General features: G+C 34.6%; 2 protein-coding genes and 1 pseudogene across 2 annotated transcripts; 1 reads left to right on the forward strand and 2 right to left on the reverse strand.

The window, feature by feature from the left end:
- Nucleotides 1-1,834: 1,834 nt before the first annotated feature.
- Nucleotides 1,835-5,807, reverse strand: LOC143608958 (protein LONG AFTER FAR-RED 3-like; annotated as a pseudogene).
- Nucleotides 5,808-6,970: 1,163 nt separating this feature from the next.
- On the reverse strand, nucleotides 6,971-11,697 carry LOC143608959 (protein LONG AFTER FAR-RED 3-like). The gene is made up of 15 exons (XM_077083847.1): nucleotides 11,600-11,697; nucleotides 11,376-11,506; nucleotides 9,888-9,989; nucleotides 9,735-9,807; nucleotides 9,554-9,660; nucleotides 9,355-9,478; nucleotides 9,082-9,276; nucleotides 8,913-8,998; nucleotides 8,694-8,801; nucleotides 8,003-8,098; nucleotides 7,832-7,930; nucleotides 7,688-7,762; nucleotides 7,465-7,596; nucleotides 7,279-7,394; nucleotides 6,971-7,215 (listed from the first exon to the last, which is right to left on the reverse strand). Exons 1-15 carry the CDS (start codon nucleotides 11,691-11,693, stop codon nucleotides 7,044-7,046), a joined length of 1,710 nt encoding a protein of 569 aa, XP_076939962.1. The 5' UTR covers nucleotides 11,694-11,697; the 3' UTR covers nucleotides 6,971-7,043.
- A 6,596-nt stretch (nucleotides 11,698-18,293) lies between these two features.
- On the forward strand, nucleotides 18,294-20,645 carry LOC143608986 (uncharacterized). Its single transcript, XM_077083869.1, has 4 exons — nucleotides 18,294-18,345; nucleotides 18,455-18,550; nucleotides 19,928-19,989; nucleotides 20,285-20,645. The coding sequence occupies exons 1-4, from the start codon at nucleotides 18,294-18,296 to the stop codon at nucleotides 20,537-20,539; spliced, it is 465 nt and encodes a 154-aa protein (XP_076939984.1). The 3' UTR covers nucleotides 20,540-20,645.
- Nucleotides 20,646-21,532: the final 887 nt, after the last annotated feature.

Consider the following 21,532-nt stretch of genomic DNA (forward strand, 5'->3'; position numbering starts at 1 on the left):
TATATTTGTGTAATTTGCTTTTGAAAATTTAATAAAAGAGCCATTCAAAAGAAAAAAAAAAAGAAAAAGAAATGAGAAATCTGATATTTAAATGGCGTGTCTGCAAGTTGGTTGTGGCTCAATAGTAGAACACTCACTTTACAAGTGAGAGGTAGGGGATCAAACCTCACTACCACCAACTTATATTGGAGATATGAGGGATGACCCTGGCTTGCCAGGGTTCGAGTCCTGATCTCACCTGGTTTTACCGGCTCCTCGTTGTCGTGCCGTTTGGCGGGCGTGGGGGTCGGGTTTTATCCGGTGAATCCCTCAACAGGTGAACCGCTAGGGGCTCCGTCCGTCCGGACTAGTGGCCGGCTCGGGCTACCTTTAGCTAATAGGGACCGCGTATGGGGTACCTGGCGTTATTTAGTTGGTCGTTCAAAAAAAATGGTGTGTCTGCATTTGTGGAGCATGCACTTGTTATGTCACTTAAATGCAAAGCTTAAGCGGTCTTATCATAGTTAAAGGCATCTAAAATGCTCTTAAATATCAATAAACATAAAATAAAGGAATGTTCATATTTATAAATTCAAGTAAACATGCAAAAATAAATAAAAAAGGATATCAGAATATAAATAATTAAAAGAAAGTTAGTGTTGAGATAGAGGAAGTAAAGAAAGGCTAGATGATCAAAGCAAACTTCACCCCAAATGGGCACTTACAACTTATAGGTCATTCATGTTTGGTTAACACATAACAAACGTGAAAAACTATTCGAATATGAAACGAGTTGAATGAATTAACGGACTAGTCTCAACTCTCAAGTAATGTGTAATGGCCTAAGTTGTTCGGAAGAAAGGCTATGATTAATGTGTTACTATTGTTTAGGGGTGTTTAAGGTTCGGTTTAAGCTAATGAAACGACTTAATTCGGCCACCTAATTAGTTTCACAATTGGTTTGTTTTTTAATTTGGTAAGCCGGCTTAAAAATGCTCAAGCCGATGATTTTGATTTACCATTTACGAAAAAACAATGAACATGAAAGCCCATCCAAATCGATAAAACTTTTTTTAAAAATAACCTTTTTAGTGATATTTTATTCTTAATACATTTGTTCAAACCGGTCTTAGCAATTTTCTAGACTCGAGTCTAACATGTTTGCAACTAGTTTTTGCTTTTGCAAGTGATTTACTTAGACTAGCAAGTTTTTAATTATATAATTTGAACACTCAACTTCTTATTGATCTTATTGGCAAAATTTATTAAATACATAAGTACTCGTTTTAACCCAAACCCATCTTGGGCAATAAATGGATTTAGTGTATACCTCACGGGCACCTCCAACATAACCAACTAACCAAGTTTATGGTAATAAACCGTGAAAACTACATAATACACTTGTACATAGTGCTTGACATATATAATAAGATATAAAAAGAGAGTGCAGTAGGTGGTTACATAATCGCCTTTTCTAGTACGATTAAAGCAAAAGGGCCTAGTGTTCATACAGTTCTTGTAATTAAACATATTCTTGTATCCATAAGCAAACATATCATGAACATTGACGAAGCGGGCCCGGCCCCCTGTTTTTTTGCGCAATAGTGTAAATTTACCCGTTTTCCCCGGGAAATTTGTATATGTAGTGTAAATTTACCTGTTTTCGACCAAAAATTAGAGCCCCCCCCCCCAAAAAAAAAAAAAAAAAACTTGCCCAAGCTTCACCACTGATCATGAAACCACATCAACACAAAAATCATATCATACAATAAATTAAATCATCACTAATCAATGACATCAAACTACCTACTTAATCAACACAAGTATCTTTTGTTTTCATCTGTGACTCAAAGTCTCAAGGATAAGCCTGCACGCCACTGACATGTTGCTGCAACTGAAGTGGTTTCGTGCGCCAACTGGTCCCACACACAAGTGTTCAATATGACAAAATCTGCTATCTTGCCAACAGACAACGACCCTATATCCTCGTCAAGAAAACATGCACGTGCTGCAGAAATCGTGTGCCTGTGAAAGTGGTTAACATGTTTATAAACTGTATGTGTATGTGCATAAAACAATATGTAATATGTTTACTTACGCGTTTAATGCATCAGTTAACTTCATACACTCCGCTGAATTCCAAGGCTTATCCCAACCAGGCGGTATCCTCGCTATTGCAGTCTTTATACTATTTAAAGGATTAATGTCCGCAACCTGAAATTAAAAGTTTTACCATCGATACATAGTAAACAACTAAACATAACGGTTTACAAAAATGGTTAACTAAAAGTGTTCTCACAGGCCAATCAGAACCAAATGCCACAAGTGCATTGCCAGCATGGAGTGACTGAAATAAATAAGATCCTTTCTGCGTCCTCTCTAGCCCGATTTTTTTAAGCGCTGAGTCAGCATCGTCCAACAAATGATCCGGCTGTCAATAGTTTTTTTTCAACCATTGCTTATGAATATATATTTGCAAATTTAAAAGTCATAAAAGTCATAAATTAAGTATTTTAATAGTTTAATTACCTGCACAGAAGCAACAATTCCTTGTTCACCAAACTTGGATATACTTTCAAGTGTCAAATGTTGAGCGTGTTCAATCTGCAAAACCGGACATATTATTAATTTATAAAAAAGTTTAAATAATATTTTTAAAATAAAATATACCCGGAATCTCCGATCTTTCTTCCCGTTGGTTGTAACAACTGATTTGTACATATCCAAAACCAAGTCATTGGCCTTGTCTCCAATAGCATGAATTGCAACCTGATGCAAGTTTGCATACTGACATATATTCAACGAAGCACGCATTTAACGATAGTTTAAAAAAAAATACCTGGAGGCCAGATTTGTCGGATTGCACGGTTAAATAATATAAGCTTTCTATATCTGTAACTTGGAGTCCAAGATTCGTTGACTCGTCAGCATATGGCTACAAGAAACATGAATTAAAATGTAAGTAAAAAATAATCTTGACTTATAAGTTATTATTATTATTATTGTTATTATTATTATTATTCACACCTTATGGAAAAGCGCACTGTTCGACCCCAATGATCCGTCAGAAAAAGCTTTAACACCGCCTAAATATATCCACTGGCTCACCCTACGACCCGTTGTTTGAACCATATCCTAACATAAAACAAGAAAATCAAATTCAATGTTAATTAATAACTTAATATGCAACTCATTAAACGGTTTAGCAAATGTAAAAACAGTTGTGAAGTCAAAACTATGGATAACCAGTAGAGTCATACAGCGAGACGTGACCATGTCGACATTGGAAAGAAAAGGCAAACTCTAACCATCATTCTTCCAGATAAATCGGCCCATTTGTAAACATCTGCAAGTTTATCAGAGAAAGTGTAACTTGGTCAACCATAGTTCAAAAATGAATATTAATATGATAACGTGAACGAACTAAAAAACCTGTAAAATCTTCCCATGAATGCTCTTCGGGCGCGCCAGGAAAATATCTTCCAACGTCAACAACTGTAGTCACACCCCTCATTAAAGCATGTCTGCTAGCTCGGTCCAATGCTTGTCTGCGTTCTTCTACAGAAACTTCTGGAATACACGAAAGAATAAGCTTCATTGCAGCATCAATCATCAGTCCTGTAGGTTCTGCATATAAATAAACGAATCAGCGAGTCAGCAAGCTAATCTGGTATCTACTATCGACTAATCGTTTAACTTAAATTACCTCCATGTTCATTTCTGCTAATGGTTCCACCAACTGGATCTTGCGTATTACTCGTAACACCAGCTAACTTTAGAGCCAAAGAGTTAGCCAAACCCATGTGACCATCCATCCGAGTAAGCCATACCTGCATATCAAAGAATTTGATCATAACGAGTTTATATTAACTGTTATAGTATGTCAGTATGTAATGTTACTTACAGGATGATGAGGTGTAATATCGTCAATCCACGAAGCGGATGGCGATTCTCCTCCCCAAAGATCATTATTCCATCCACCGCCCAATAACCAACCACCTTCTTTCATGTCTGCAATATGTATATCATGTTACAATTTTTTAACATAACAAAAAAAAATAATAAAAAAAAAATAGCATGACTGGATCATGACTTACTTTTAACTGCTTCTTTAACCTTTTTAACAAACTCGTCCTTCGTGTTCACGCCTCGTACTTCGACTCCCGCCATCTGTTTTCATTTCTCAGTCAGTTAGCTAATCAGTTAAGTTAGTTAAATATTATAGGAGGAAGCTGAAATGAATTAGTGCAGAACCTGGAGTCCTCCAAAAAGGAAGTGGACATGAGAATCAATGAATCCGGGAACGACAATCTTCCCCTCGAGATTTAACTCCTTCGTTCCATATCCAGATACTTCCTGCATTGAACAACACAGAACGAACTCAGATATAAGTATGGCTGTAACCTGTAAACGAATACGAAACAACCTGTTCGTGTTCGCCCATTAAGAAAATGAACTTGTTTGTGAACTGTTAACATTCATATATTAACAAATGAACCAAATTTGTGTTGGTGTGTTTTTTTAACATTTATATTTATATATTAATTGACATAAATCAATCACATAGTGCTAATTATATATGTATTTGTTTTATAGTTAATAATAATAATAATAATAATGTTGCTTAAATCTATATGATAAGATTAGAAAAGTCATTAAAAACCTTCCGTGAACAAATATAAACGAACACATTGTCGTCGAACGTTCATGGACACAATTGAACGAACATGGCTTATGTTCGTGTTTGTTCATTTAGTTAATCGAACGAAATTCCTTGTTCAACAGACATAAGTGAAATCTTGAAAGAATTAAAGTTGATTAATATTCATCACACATTTTAATGTTGATTAAATTACTACTAATTAATTAGGTCACTAACCTGCTTATAAACCCTAACAAACAAACAAACAATTTAATCATTCAAACATAAGTGCATGAATATATATAAATATAACATAATATAATAATACCTGAACATATGAATAGTTTCCAATGCGGAGTATTCGTCCGTCACGAATAGCCATAGAATCAGCAAACATAACATGACTAGTGTATATGGTCCCATTTGTCACCAACACGTCAGCAACAATACCCGAAGATGATGAAAACCACCAGCTGGTTGATACATCTGCAAGAAAATAAATTTTTTTTTATTTTATAATGCTTAAATAATTATAAAATAGATGTGTTAAAAATTGGGTTCCAATACGTAGAAACATAGATATTACATCAATATAGCAGGTATGCGGGCAACAAGTTGCGCCGCCACCCCTTTCTGAATTGCAAACCCTAACCTGCTAAAGACATACCCCTGCTCCTTTGGAGTCGACACATTGCTATGCACAACCTGTTGGACCCTGGTTAGAAAACGGATAGCTTCCGGTGCCAAGGAGCCAAATGTATCAAAAGCCAGAGGGACAAAAACATGTTGGTTCTCTTCGCAGGCTTTAGCATGTTTCTCCACCTTATTCGTTTCAGCCCTTTTCATTCCAGCTACAAACCCATTATCCCTCAAACCAGCTAAGGGAGATACCCCTGTTAGGTCAACACAAGCGTGTTTTCCCCCGGCCCAACCAAAGACGAGCAAATCTGCCGGTCGTAGAGTGGATCTCCCTTCCTTGGGGTGAAAATGTGAAAATGAAATGAATGTTGGTTTGTTAAGTGTTATGTAACTAACAATGGATGATAATAATATGGAAGTTGTGTGAGATTATGAATGAAAGAAGAAGAATAAGGAGTGAAGCTGCTGATAAACTAGTGGTAGTAGTATTCTTCATATTCATATTCATGTTCATGTTGATGGCTTTGGCTTTGGAGTCTCCGATGGCTGAATATGATTAGGATTCCTAACAAGATTCCAAGACAAGACAGGTTGGATCTTGGTACGTAACGTACTTAGTTTGTTGTTTTGTATATATTAAAAGAATCTTCAAGATTTTGTGTTTTCATTTATTTTATTTTTTATGGAGAGGAACCAAATGGAATGAAATAAAATTTTCTATGTTTATCTTCTCCTTTCTTCTTTTCTTTCTAATGGCATTTTTTTCCGTCATTTTACTCTTTATTTTCTCTCCTTTTCTTTTCGTTAATGAAATTCGAGAACATTTTTTTTAATTTTTTCTTTACTTTCCCAAGTTTTGCCTAAGGGAGGAACCGAAAGATTGAGATGGTTGTGTTTCCAAATTTTATTTATGAAGAGAGAGAGAAAGATTGAAGAATATGTGTGTTCCTGAGTTTCATTAAAAGGAAAAGAAAAGGAAGAGAAACATGTATAAAGTAAAATGGAGGTGATTGGTTTCTTTTCAATTTAAAAGGAATTGGAAGGAAAGAAAGTGTGGGAAGAAAGGAAAGAATGGGAAGGAAAACCTTTATTTCCTTTCTCTCGTCAACGAGACTCGCACTGTGTTCCCGAGTTTCACTTAACTGAGGAAAGGGAAGGAAAAGAAGAGATGGTAAAAATATGTTGTGTTCCTGAGTTTCATTTAAGAAAGAAAAATTTAAAAGAGGTGTTCTCGAGTTTCATTAAAAAAGGAAAATTCATGCTTTGATATATGTCTGTTTAACCAAGTTGTTTCAGTTATGCGATGGTTTTGTTCGGTTTACAAAATTCAAAAACTATGACTAACGATTCGACTCACGGATTTGCATAACCACCATTAAAATTGGACCATGAATGTTGATACTGATAACTCATAATATAGTTTGTTCTTATATGCTTAACTGGAACTCATATATACAAAACTTTTGAGTTTAAAGAATGTAAAATTTTATTTTCTTTTGAGTCTTGACAGCTTGTAAATTATTTCTACTAGAAGCCACCACCGCCAGTACCACCACCTACCATTGCCCCCATCACCACCGCCAGCCACCCTCTATAACTTATTATCTTTAAACACATTTTTGTATCCATAAGCATAACAGAACAATTAACATGATACAACATCAACACAAAAAATACATCATACAGTAAATAAAAATCTCACTAACCTACTTAATGAACATTTTACCTAGTGATCCTTTTGCATTGGTGTACTTCAACTGTAATTTTTCTCGGCTCATAAGTTTCAAGGATAAGCCTGCACACCTCCAACATATGTCGCTGCAACTGAAGTAGTTTCGTGCGCCAACTGGTCCCACACACAAGTGTTCAATATCACAAAATCGGCCATCTTGCCAGCCGACAAGGAGCCTATATCCTCGTCAAGAAAACATGCACGTGCTGCAGAAATCGTGTGCCTGTGAAAGTGGTTAACATGTTTACAAACTGTATGTGCATAATACAATAATATGTTTACTTACGCGTTTAATGCATCAGTTAGTTTCATGCACTCTGCTGAATTCCAAGGCTTATCCCAACCAGGAGGTATCCTCGTAATTGCAGTCTTAATACCATTTAACGGATTAATATCTACTACCTGAAATTTTACCATCGGTAAAAAGTATATATAACGATTTACAAAAGTAATTAATGAATAGTGTTCTCACAGGCCAATCAGAACCTAATGCCACAAGTGCGTTGTGAGCAACGAGTGATTGATATAAATAAGATCCTTTCTGCGTCCTTTCGAGCCCAATCTTTTTAACTGCCGTGTCAGCATCGCCTAACATTTGATCTGGCTGTCAACAAATTTTTAACTATTTATGATGAACATATATGCGTAAATTTATAAAGTAATAAAAAGTTATAAAAATTAAGCACTTTAATTACCTGCACCGAAGCAACGATTCCTTGTTCACCAAACTTGGATACACTTTCAAGTGTCAAATGTTGAGCGTGTTCAATCTGCAAAAACGGGCATATTATTAATTTATAAAAAACGTCTACATAATATTTTTTTTAAATAAAATATACCCGAAATCTCCTATCCCTCTTCACGTTTGTTGAAGCGACTGATTTGTACATATCCAAAACCAAATCGTTGGCCTTGTCTCCAATAGCATGAATTGCAACCTGATACAAGTTTTATTGTCAAGTAATGTTGTTACATACTTAGATGTATACAATGAAGCACACATTTAATACCTGGAGGCCAGATTTATCGGATTGCATGGTCATATTATATAAGCTTTCTACATCTGTAACGTGGAGTCCAAGATTCCACGGCTCGTCAGTGTATGGCTACAAGAAACATGAATTAGTTCTATTTCAACAATAAGTTTTGACTTAAAATTAGGGGTGGCAAATGTGACCCATTGGGTTGAATGAGCTATATTAAAATGTATATAATGGGTCAAACTAAATAAAGAAAATGATTGAAATGGGTTAAACCGGGTTGACATTTCTTGAAGTTTTTTTTTGTGGAAGAAGAAAACGGAAGAAAGTTTTTAGTACTTTTACTTTTTTAGTTTTTGATTTATATTTTGAGTTATGATTTTTTAATTAATTTTTTTGAATTTTTTAATGAGGGTTTTTGAATTGGGTCAAAATGGGTTGAGATTTCAAAAACCCCTCATTAAAAAATCCAAAAAAATTAATTAAAAAATCATAACTCGAAATATAAATCAAAAACTAAAAAAGTAAAAGTACTAAAAAGTTTCCTCCGTTTTCTCGTTCTAATAAAAAAAAAACTTCAAGAAATGTCAACCCGTTTTGACCTGTTTCAATCATTTTCTTTTTTTAGTTTGACCCATTATATACATTTTAATACAACCCATGGGTCACATTTGCCACCCCTACTTAAAATTAAAATTATTATTATTGTTATTTTTCACACCTCGTGGAAAAGCGCACTGTTGGACCCCAACGACCCGTCAGCGAAAGCTTTAACACCGCCTATAGATATCCACTGGCTCACCCTACGACCCGTTGTTTGAACCATATCCTAACATAAATACAAGAAAATCAAATTCAATGCTAATATCTGAATATGTACTCATTAGCAAACGTAAACAAAGTTTTGAAGTCAAATTATGGATAACCAGTAGCGTCGTACAGCTAGACGTGACCATGTTGGCATTGGAAAAAAAAGGCAAACCCTGATCTTCATTCTTCCAGATAAATCGGCCCATTTGTAAACATCTGCAAGTTATCAGAGTAAGTCAAACCGTGGTCAACCATGGATATAAAATAATAATAATAATAATGTAAACAAACCAAAAAACCTGTGAAATCTTCCCATGAATGTTCTACCGTTGCACCAGGAAAATATCTTCCAAAATCAACAACCGTAGTCACACCTCTCGTTAACACATACCTGCTAGCTCGGTCCAATGCTTGTCTCCGTTCTTCTACAGAAACTTCTGGGATACACGAAAGAATAACCTTCATTGCAGCATCAATCATAAGTCCTGTTGGCTCTGCATATACAGATTCCAAATACACGAGTCAGCAAGCTGACCTGGCATATACGCCACAAGTTTAAAGTTTCAAATTACCTCCGTGTTCATTTCTGCTAATAGTTCCACCAACTGGATCTTGCGTATTACTCGTAACACCGGCTATTTTTAGAGCCAAAGAGTTAGCCAAACCCATGTGACCATCCATCCTTGAAAGCCAAACCTGCAAATAAAAGAATTCATGATTATAACAGTTTATATCAACCGTTACAGTATGTCAGTATGTAAAGTTACTTACAGGATGATGAGGTGTAATATCATCAATCCACGAAGCGGATGGCAATTCTCCTCCCCAAAGATCATTATTCCATCCGCCACCCAATAACCAACTACCTTCTTTCATGTCTACAAAATGTATATCATGTTACAATTTCATAACATAACAAAAAAAAGTAAAATAGTGTGATTGGAGGACTTACTTTTAACTGCTTCTTTAACCTTTCTGATGAACTCAACCTTCGTGTTCACGCCTCGCACTTCCACTCGCGCCATCTGATTTCAGTTTTTAGTCGGTTAGCTTATTGGTTAAGTTAGTTAAAATATTATAGGAGGAAGTTGAATTAGTGCAAAACCTGGAGTCCTCCAAAAAGCAAGTGGACATGAGAATCAATGAATCCGGGAACGACAATCTTCCCCTCGATATTTAACTCCTTTGTTCCATATCCAGATACTTCCTATATTAAAGACCACAATATAAACAGTGTTGTAAAGATCGCTAGGCGCTAGTCCGACGGTGGGGTACAAAATGGCGATTAACCGGATAGGAATTTTATATGCAATTTTTCGAACTTTTATATACATATACACCATTTCTATTTAATTTTTTAAACTTACACACACACACACACACACATTGACAGGGCCGTCCCCGAGAAACGTTAAAATTTTTTGGGCCTTAAGTAAAAAGGTTTTTTATTGGATTTAAACAATTAAATTTTTAAATGGGCTTATTAAAATTTTTTTGTAGGCGAATTTATTAATAACTTTTGTCGTCTATGGGACTTGAACCCAAGACCTCCCAAACAGTCAAACCTTCCCAACTCAAGGTGTTTAAAGGTTTTGCCTTTGCCAATGGACCACCTACCGGGGTGACCTGGCCGGGAGCGGTCGTCCTCCCTGCCCCACTCAAAGCCGGCACTGCACATTGAACCCTTGTTTGATCATATCTATCGGTTTTTAACAAACCTCTAACATTTCGAACCTTCATTTGATCATCTTCTGTTGCTTAAAAACTTGAACGAGGTGGGTCAATGTCGATGCTTAAAACTCGGGTTAAAACCGAAGGACCAATCTGGACCGATTAGTACCGATTTTAACCGCGTACCTATTTTTGCTTCTGATTACATGAAATCGTATTGGTAGCAGTGGCGAAGTATAGTGAGGGCCCGGAGCTCCCCCCCCCCCCCTGTTTTTTTCGCGTAATAGTGTAAATTTACCCGTTTTTCATCCGAAATTTGTTATACGTAGTGTAAATTAAGCCGTTTTCGACCGAAAAGTTAAGCCCGGACCCCGTTTTCGTGCGCGGTAGTGTGAATTTACCCGTTTTTCATCCGAAATTTGTTATACGTAGTATAAATTAAGCTGTTTTCGACCGAAAAGTTAAGCCCGGACCCCCTTTTTTTTGCGCGGTAATGTAAATTTACCCGTTTTTCACCCGACATTTGTTATACGTAGTGTAAATTAAGCCGTTTTCGGTTGAAAATTTGAGCCCGGCCCCCTCGTTTATAACTTTTTTAAATACATTTTGAGTCCGCCCCGCCGGTGTTTTAGTCCAAGCTTCGCCACTGATCGGTAGAGTAGCGATTAGCGATGAATTAATCGGTGATTAATCGCTAGTCTCCACCCCACTGATTAATTTTGGACTTGTCGGCCAATTAATCAGTCATGGTCAAATCCGGCCAAAATCGTGATTAATCAGACTTTGTCGTCGTTTCTTTGGCAAGATTCCGGCCAAAATGTATATGTGTATATATAAAACTGAAAATTACATCTAAAATGTATATGTGTATATATATAAAACTGAAAATTATACATTAAAGTGTGTACATAGAACAGAATACCTGAACATAGGAATAGTTTCCTATGCGAAGGATTCTACCGTCACGAATAGCCATGGAATCAGCAAACAGAAGAAGAGATGAATCACTCGTATATATGGTCCCATTCGTTACCAATACGTCAGCAACGATTCCTGAAGTAAAATTAATTATATATTGTTGATATTATTATAATGAATCGAAAATATGAAACTGAAATGATAGTTAAGTAAAGTAAAGTAAGTAACTATGTTGGGTGTTGTGGATGCATAGTGAGATTATAAGTGAAAGAAGAACAACAACAATTGAAGCAGCTGATAAACTAGCAGTAACAGTGTTCATGGCTGCCGTAAGAATCTTATCGCCCTTGATGTTCCAAAGATTTCAACACACTTTCTTTGATTTCTTTATGTAACTTTTTTATTCTTATTTTATTTTAGTTGTCACATATCATTATGTTTTTTTTATTATTCTTTTCAACAGGCTGTACACTACTCGAGCCAAACTGAACCGAACGTAGGTTTGCTCAGACTTGGTTTAGTTTGAAAGTGAGCCGAACCAAGCGGATTGAATTTAAAGAAACGAGCGATATTTTGATGCTTGAACTTGGTTTGGTTTGAAACCGAGCGGCTTGATTCTAGGGGTGTTCAAGAAATCCGAAACCGAAACCCAAATAAACCGATCCGAATTCTTATTCGGATATTCGGATCGGATCAATCCGAATATCCGAATAAGTAATTCGGATTCGGATATGGATTTTAAAAATTCGGATTGTTCGGATTATTTGGATATCCGATTAATCCGAATAAAAAACATGTTTTTATTGCTATTTTCCAGTTTGGTATATATTTTAGACTATTATTTGAAGTTTAAACTTTAAATTTATGTTAAAAGTAATTCGTATTTTCCGGTTTGTATGTTTATTGTGGTTCTAAACTATTAAATGTTAGGAACAAAAAAATAGAAAAAATTTTTAGCTTTATTTCGGATTATTCGGATAATTTCGGATTATTCGGATATTATCCGAATCCGATCCGAATTGAATTCAGATAGATTCGGATCAGATAGGAATATTCCTAATTCGGATCGGATTTCGGATAGGGTCTAAAAATTTTCAAATCCGAATAACCCGAATAATCCGTTATCCGATCCGATGAACGCCCCTACTTGATTCGGCATGGTTCTGCTTGATTTATACAAAGTTTTCAATTTTAGGTTTATAAAAAACTTTAAAATATCATTAATTCAAGACTTTTAACTCTAAAATGTCTAAACTTCCAACTTTAAAATGTCTAAAACTCAAAGTTAACGACAAAACATATATAAAACGAGCGGCTATGGTTTGAATTTAAACTTTGAAGTTAACACAAAAGAAGGAAATTTCAAAAACTTAATAAAATAATATAATTTTATATATATATACATAAAATTTATATATAAAACTAATAAATAAAAGTAATTCAAGCAAAACGAACCGAACCAAACCGAGCAAGGCATTGCTCGTGCTTGGCTTGGTTTTAAATCAAATTAAGCTGAACAACTCACTTTCAAACCGAGCCAAAATCAAACGAGCATTTTTAAGCAATTTTCAAACAAACGGCAAGCAGTTTGGGTAGCCCTAGCTATCACATATCATATCTACGACTCTACACTACTAAAATGGTTAAAAGTTTAAAGGTAATTATATTATGACTTCGGCATAATATTTCTTTTTTAATTGTGAATTGTTTTCTTAATCTTTATTGATTGTGGAACTTGAATATAAGATTTTTATCCACTAAAAATTATATTGAATATAAAAGAAAAAATAAGCAATACCAATCTTCCTATTATATGTTTTTAGTTCCTATTCTCTAGGATCTGTTGTTTTTTTATTCCCACCATTTGATCAATAATATATAATTATATATACCTTGTTAATCTACGTTAGATTATCTAATATCTACCCTATCGATAATCAATGATGATGTCAGAAGAAGATGAGCCTTTGGTTGTTGAGTATAAAGGTGTTAGCATGTCGATGGGTATGTATGAAGCTACCTTATTAGCACCAAGTTATAATAATAATAACAATAATAATATCATAAGGCTCGGGAGTTTTAAGACACCTGAGGAGGCTGCTTTTGTTCACGATGTAGCGGCTTACAGGATTTACAAGGCGGATTATGACGCCTTTAATTTTCCGGGTAGGATCCGAGACATCATGCTTCTGACCCGGAAAAAGACGAGGTAGAACCGTAGAACAAATAGGCTTTTAAATAATATTTACTTTCCGGTTTGTTCATTATTTTGCTCGTTTCAATCATGCACAACTAGGGCTGGTATATCGTGTATACCCGTACACGATAAGACACGAACACGAAATGTGTATACCTGTATACGACACGAAAACTCACGATAATAGCTATTTAGAAACACATGTTTAGTGAAACAAACGCCGAAGAGGGAATATTCATGAGTGGTGAATAATGACGGTTGAGAAACAGAGAGTGAGAATGTTTTTGAAATTTAGGGTTTAAGATAAGTTATAATTATATATATATTTAATTATAAAAATCTAACCAGGTACTTAACAGGTAAACATGTATTTTACCTGTTTAGACACACATGTACTTAACATGTAAACATGTATTTTACCTGTTTAGACACGAAAATCAACATGTAAATTCGCGTTTGCCTATTTAGTACACGAAACATGTTAAGGCCTTAGCTGTTACATGTTAAAGTCGTGTAGGTACGTGTCGTGTATTCGTGTCTCGTGTATAAATTGCTAGCCCTATGCACAACACTTGTTTGATCAGCTTAATTTGTTTAATGAGCGAGCTTAAACTCCTATATAAAATTTCAGCTTATTACTCAAAAATACAATTATATGCTATAAATTGTATTGAATGTCTTTTATCATAGCCTTCATTGCTACAATGACCCTATATAACCAACCACACTGTTGCATCAGCTTCAAACAGGAACAAAGCCGTGAGGTGGTACACAATGTTGAGTATAAAGGTGTCACTGCTTTGCATAATATGTATGTAGCTACATTTTTGGCATTGAAAGATACTGTATATCTGGGGAGATATGAGACACCGGAGCTTGCTGCTATGGTTCACGATGTAGCGGCTTACAGGAAAGTTGGGGCTGATTATAATGCGTTTAATTTCCCGTATGATATCCGCCGCATCATGAAGTTGACGCGGAAAAAGAAGTAAGAACAAATAGGCTTTTAAATGATAAATTTATTGTTAAGATCTGTTTGCTAGTTATGGCTAATAATAATATTTGATGAATATATGGTAAGATCTATTAGTTTAGTTTAACTGTTTATTTCAAAAGAAAGTAATTTTGAATCCTATAATCGTTGCATTCTCGTACTTAATGCAATTTAGAAGGATAAAGCCTAATGAAGGAATAACGGGTGTGCAACTGTGCATGGGTCAAATTTGGCCCAAAACCATAACCGAGATGTCGGTTAATGGATAACCACAAATAACCAATCGGTTATGGCAGGTTCGGTTAATTGATTTTGAAAGTTATAGTGGGTCGATTAATCGGGAACTTAGACCCAACTAAAAATAGCTCAAAATAGGATGATTGAGCCTACAAGTTTGGGCTTAAAATTTTTACAATGCAAAATTTTTTGATATTAATCATTTATTTATAGTATTATATTACATAACATTAAAATACACACACACATGTGTGTGTGTAATCGGTTTGGTTTAGCGGGTATGGAAACCTTGTTAACCATAACCGACCCATTGGTTTTTTATAAATCATTAAACTGACCTACGAGTTTATGGTATGGTTCAGTTTCATTGGTTAATTTGATCATGGGTCGGTTAATTTAGTTTTATGCACACCCCTGCCATATATCATGTCAGTAACGTTTTGATCATCTTCTATTTGTTTATTGGTTTTCTTAATTTGATGAGCCTAAACTCCTATATTAAATTTCAGCTTATTACTCAAAAATACAATTATATACCTTTTAACTTGTATTGAATATCCTTTTGAAAATACAAATGGATCATGTGTGTGTTTTATAAATTGCATTTTATATGGATCATGTGTGTGTTTTATAACCACACTGTTGCATACTTGCATTAGTTTGAAGCAGGAACAGGAACAGGAACAGGAACAGGAACCGGAACCTATGGTGGAAGACCACGTTGAGTTTAAAGATGTCAGCATGTCGGGGGATATGTATGCAGCTGCGTTATTGGAAGCAAGAGATGGTATCTTAAGTGAGTTATAAGTCACCGTAGACTACTACTGCTATGCTTCACGGTATAGTTTGAAATTTGGAAAAAACTTAACGTCATTAAGTTTTTTTTTTACGGAGGACCAATGAAAACAAATAGTCTTAAGTGGAGATCTTTGTTTATTCACTGTTTTTGGTACGGTTCGAAAAATTTATTTCGGATTTGAATTATGTGTTTGCCTCTTATATATCATCAATTTATGATTTATGTTGTTGATACAAGTCAACATGATCCTGTAAATAAGTCAACATGGTACTTTAACCAGGTTTTAATAAAAATATTGTGATTTTCATGGACCATAAAGGCCAATAAGTCAACATGATACTTTATCCACACTTTTATACAAATATTCAGATTTTAGTGAACCAAATACTTTAACCACACGTTTGGGCCTCTCAAGGTCTGGCCCATGAGATTCAATTATATGACACAAGACTCTGGATTTTCGGCTATCACGTATATAGTAATTTTCTAGTTTTTTTTTCTTTTTTTTTTTGGTTCGATATATTTTCTAGGGTTTCATCCAATCTGATTTAAGAATGTTCATAAGATTCATCATTTTCAGATTTGTAGGTGGTGCATTATGGTGTTTATCGCAATAACATTTGAACAAATTTAGTTTCTTGACAATGTCTATATATATTCATCTTCACCGTATTTATATTTATATTCATACATGTATTCTAAGAGCATGTTTGAGATTGAGTTTGAAAAATGTTTATCGGCATAATGGCTTTTACAAATACGTCAGCAACGATTCCTGAAGTATAATTAATTATATATTGTTGATATATAATTATAATGAATCGAAAATGAGAAATTAAAGTGATAGATTAAGTAACTATGTTGGGTGTTGTGGATGTATAGTGAGATTAGGAGTGATAGAAGAACAACAACAATTGAAGCAGCTAATAAACTAGTAATAGTGCTCATGAATGTCGTACGAATCGTATCGCCCTTGATGTTTCAAAGATTCCAACAAACACACTTTCTATGATTTCTTTATGTAAACTTTTATTGTTATTTGAGTTTAGTTGTCACATATCATTATGTTTTTTATTAGGCATGGGATCCTTCCATACCACCTATGATCCCCACACATCATTTTTCTTTCTTATACGGCTCGTATAGAGCTATACGGTCATATAACACCTGAATTGTGTTAGACGGTTATGGTTTGATAACGAATAACAGCTACAATATAACAAATGGAAGCTTCAACTCTTCAAACACAATTTCCAGATCTTCAACTTTCAGATCAAGACTTGAATCCAAACAACAAGTACCAATGGATTAATCGTCTGTATCACTACCAATTTTAACAAATTATAGCTTAATCAACTCGTAAAATCCCCTGCGAACAAACCCTAACACATCGAAAACTTCAAATCTGAACCAAACTTGTCCGAAATTCGTTTAAACCTCAAATAGAAACCTATGTTTTATACATTACCAATTCTTTCTCAATTAATCAACAATAACACAATTAAACCAGCACGAACCTTGTGAATCTGATTACGAACTGGATTATAATCGATTAGATCTCAAATATCCATTACTTAGCAATATTTGAATCAAAATCAGTAGTCACAGTTTCAGAACACAAAGTAGTACAATTACTCAATGAATTCTCACTAATTAATCTTAATTAACAATTAAATCACCTTAACAATCGAACGCTCAGCTCTGATACCACTTGAGAGAGCTTGATTGAACATATACGAATCAATAATCAATTCATATCATTATACATGCAAATCTAGTTCTTGATTTGTTAAAGGTGAGTGAAGCATTCAGGATACATCTATATATAGAAGACGGAGTATATTCGTTATACATGTCATAACGAATGGAACTCATTCATCTTCAATCCCTACATTAACTTAACAGTATAGCGAATGACTCATTCGTTATATCTCATTCGTTAACATTCCATAACGATTGGGCTCATTCGTTAAACATCCTTAAAGAATGGCCATTTAGCGTAACGTATGAGTTCATTCGTTAAACATCCTTAATGAATGAACACATATACATAACGTATGGACTGGTGAAAGACCAAAATGCCCTTTTACATTAATATAAATAAATTACAATAAATACAAAGACCGAGACGACCAAAACAATGCACTAACAAATTTTAATTTGGAACATTTTTTTTTCAAATTTCGGATATCCTATGAATTCTTATAGTGAAATCCACTATCCGAAATGCTCGGATATCTGAAACTCCGAATGTCCATTTTTGAACGCCCTAATTCCGAAATTTTTGTTTATTATTATTACTATACTCTTTAATAAAAGACTACAAGTTTTGTCACTCCTACATTAAATCTTATCATTTTTAACAACTTTATACTAGTAAAATTATAGTTACAATTATTGAAATTTATGCTTCAAAATTGTTAATTTAATAATTACTTTATATTTTTTTTCAAACATTTGACATTTATAATTATCTTTTACCTTAAAACTGTTTTAAAGACTATTGTACAACGACTGTATTAATAGTGTTTAACGAGTTTATTGTTTCTTGTATCTCGATTATTTATTAAATATTGTATTTTTAAAAACTACTCGTATATTACACGGGTGGTTTTATGCGGGTTTAGTGAGACGAATAAGAATAAAAGGCAGTTGTGCTGCGATTAGTTTTGGGCGAACGAGTGAATGGGAGTGAATGGGAGGCGATCGGAGGTCGAAAAAGAAGAGATCTCCGTCTCCAGAAGGAGGTACCTTGTTATTTAATATTTATCTTCTCTTTCTCATACATACATACATACATGCTTAGGAGGTTATTATTCAGTTCAAATATTAATCTAATTCACTCTCTCTGTCTAGATGAAGAAGAAGAGATGAACAAAAGGCATAAAACTTCTTCTACAGAAACAAATAAGACTCGTAAGAAGCACAAATCATCTACTACTACTACTCAGGGTAACTAAACATATCCGTCCTTTAGCTTTAGGTTTAGGTTTATGTAATTAAACAATTTGTAGCTTTCTCATTATTATTATTATTATTATTATTATTATTATTATTATTATTCCGCCAACAATTCGTTGCCTTAATCCTAAACCTGTGGTTAGTTAGGACCCACAAACGGGTCACGGGTTAGGGTTTGAATTTGGGAAAGTGTTAATTTGGTTTCGGGTTAGATCCTGTTCTGGTTGGAACAGGTTTTTTTGGCACCGGTTGCGTGTGTTTAAATGCTCGGTATGCGCATTTTGGTACTGGAATGTGCAGGGCCGTCCCCGAGAATGCGTATGCATTTTGGTACTCGGTGTGCGAGAAAATAAATGGGCCCCGGTTTTTGGTTTTAAATTGTGTGATGCGCTCCGATGCTTTTACTAAAAACAAGTTATGGTGCATAGCGCATCACGTCTCGCGACATTAAGCTAAAGCTCAAACAAAATAACTCAAAGAAATTTGTTATTATGACCCAAATACATAAGCGAATGATCACTAGTATATAAAATTAAAAGCCATGCATTATTGAGTTTTGAAAAGATTGATTAAAATATAAATAACTTGATGATTTATGGAAACGACGCCAACTTTCTTATTTTTTGGAAACTGTTGATCTTTGTTCGGCCACCGACACCAGATCAGGGTGTGTTTTGGGTTTACAATTTTTTGGGCCAGGCCTAAAATAAAAGTTTTATGTGGGTTTGTTTATAAACTGTTGGACTGGGCTAAGCTGTTATCTATTATCTGATGGGCCCCTACCAGTTATGGGCCTTGTGCGGCTGCACAGTCTGCAGTTGCACAGGCCCAAACCGGCCCTGGGTATGTGCTTAACTTAGTGTTTTGCACGAGTAACCAGCGTTGGTTATGTGTTTAATGCTGGTTACGCGCCTCCCTGCAGCAGTTACGCCACATATTGACCCATTTGACAAATACTAGTACCAACTCATTCTGATTTGTTTCGTTAGAAAGGGTTGTCTTAGTCAACCAACTCTGACCCATTTCATGAGAAACAACCACCCATTTTTTACTGTTTTTTATGTCCATTACATGAATGCCTTATTTTTTGTGTATATATATATATATATATATATATATGAACTCGATAACTTGGTTTGAAAAAGTGTGTATGAGGCGTGAGGCGATTTGGAAACGCCACAGGGCCTTGAGGCAGCGGCTCATGCACATCTGTGGGCAAACTTAGCTTATGTAGGAGCCTCATATATAAATACATATTACGCTTTGGCTTTTGAGACCTAACGCCCCGTGCTTTTTTGAAAACGAAGATCCATAGTTCAAAATTAATTACTAGCTGATTAGTGTTTCTTAAACGTAATATTAATTCAGAAGGGAAGCCAGAGGAAAAGTACAAGCACAGACATAAACACCATAAGCGTGACTGTCGTGAGGTTAGTCTTGTTCAAACTTTTGATTTCAAGATTCTGTTTATCATCACAAGAACGGGTAATTTCTATATGGATCGGGCAACGGTTGTCTGAAATAATTTTTTTACCCAGTTTTATAAAGACTTTTTTCATAAATAATTGTGTTAGGTATAATTGTTACAAACTTTGAACTACTTTTGATTTCGAATTCGACCCATTTGACATGTTTTTTTTCCTATTCTATTAATATTTAGTTTTATCGATTTGACTTTTTATAAGTAACGGGGAAAATATATCGTTTTGTCTGTTGTTTGTTCAGATATCTAATTTTAAGGAGATTTCGGATGCCGATTATTTCTTAAAGAACAATGAATTTGCTACTTGGCTAAAAGATGAGAGAGGCACTTTCTTCTCTGATCTGTCTTCAGAGTCTGCACGTAAACTCTTTACAAAATTTGTGAAATATTGGAACAACAAAAAGCTTGATTCCAAATACTATGATGGCATTGCGACCGGACCAAGATCATCCCATAATTGGAAAATTAAATCAGATGCAAAAGGAAGAGAAATATAATCAAATGACATCATAGTTTTGAGTCCTGATATTATTATTGATATTCTGGTGATCTTTAATATGTAGAATTCAGGATTATTGTTTCAACTTGAAAAAAAAATTATTTTTGGATTTGAATCATGTGTTTGCCTCTTATAAATCAACTTATGATTTATGCTGTTGATGCAAGTCAACATGATCCTGTAAATAAGTCAACATGGTACTTTAACCATATTTTGATAAAATATTGTGATTTTCATGGACCATAAAGGTCAATAAGTCAACATGATACTTTAACCACACTTTTATACAAATATTTTGATTTTAGTGAGCCAAATATTTGTTAGTTTTGTTAAAAGATGGAACGTTTATTTATTTATTTTTTTCTCTGCATGTGTTGTATCTATTTAATATTTATTTATTCATTTGACCCGTCATGGCAATGAAACAAAAAATAAACTTGAATGGATCAAATGGGCCGACCGGGTTAAAAGTCACTTTATTTATCAAGGTAATGGTATATAGGTGTGGTGGCCTGGGAATGTATATATTAGAGGTGTACAAAACCTCTTTGACTCAAACCGGTTCGGTTTATAAACCGTAGAAGTAAGATAGGCCGGCCATGTCAGTTCGGTTCGGTTTATAAATCGGTTCTAACCGGTTTGGTAGATTTTAAGGGGAACCGGTCCTGAAATTGAAGGTTTGGGTCGGTTTGTGAACCGGTTTGGATGAAACCGGTTTTAAACCCAAACCGGTTTGATTCGGTTTGCCTAAAACCGCTTTTTTTGTACACCTATGATATATATTACTCTAATTTTGTTACATAAAAATGATTTTGTTTTAATAACGTTGTTGCAAAAAAGTAATGTACTTGACACTCAAAAGGCATGTTATTTAGTGTTTCATATAATTTGTGATCAATAAACGTATAAAGATGTAAGTTACATGATCGATAAATTGTTTGGGTCTAAATGTTTTTTTTTGGAGTTTTTTTGTATAAAAATGTTTGGTTTG

Source organism: Bidens hawaiensis, unplaced genomic scaffold, assembly GCF_021521415.1.
Source record: "Bidens hawaiensis isolate Kalapana, Puna unplaced genomic scaffold, B.hawaiensis_p1.1 tig00419464_1, whole genome shotgun sequence".
Lineage (NCBI taxonomy): Eukaryota > Viridiplantae > Streptophyta > Magnoliopsida > Asterales > Asteraceae > Bidens > Bidens hawaiensis.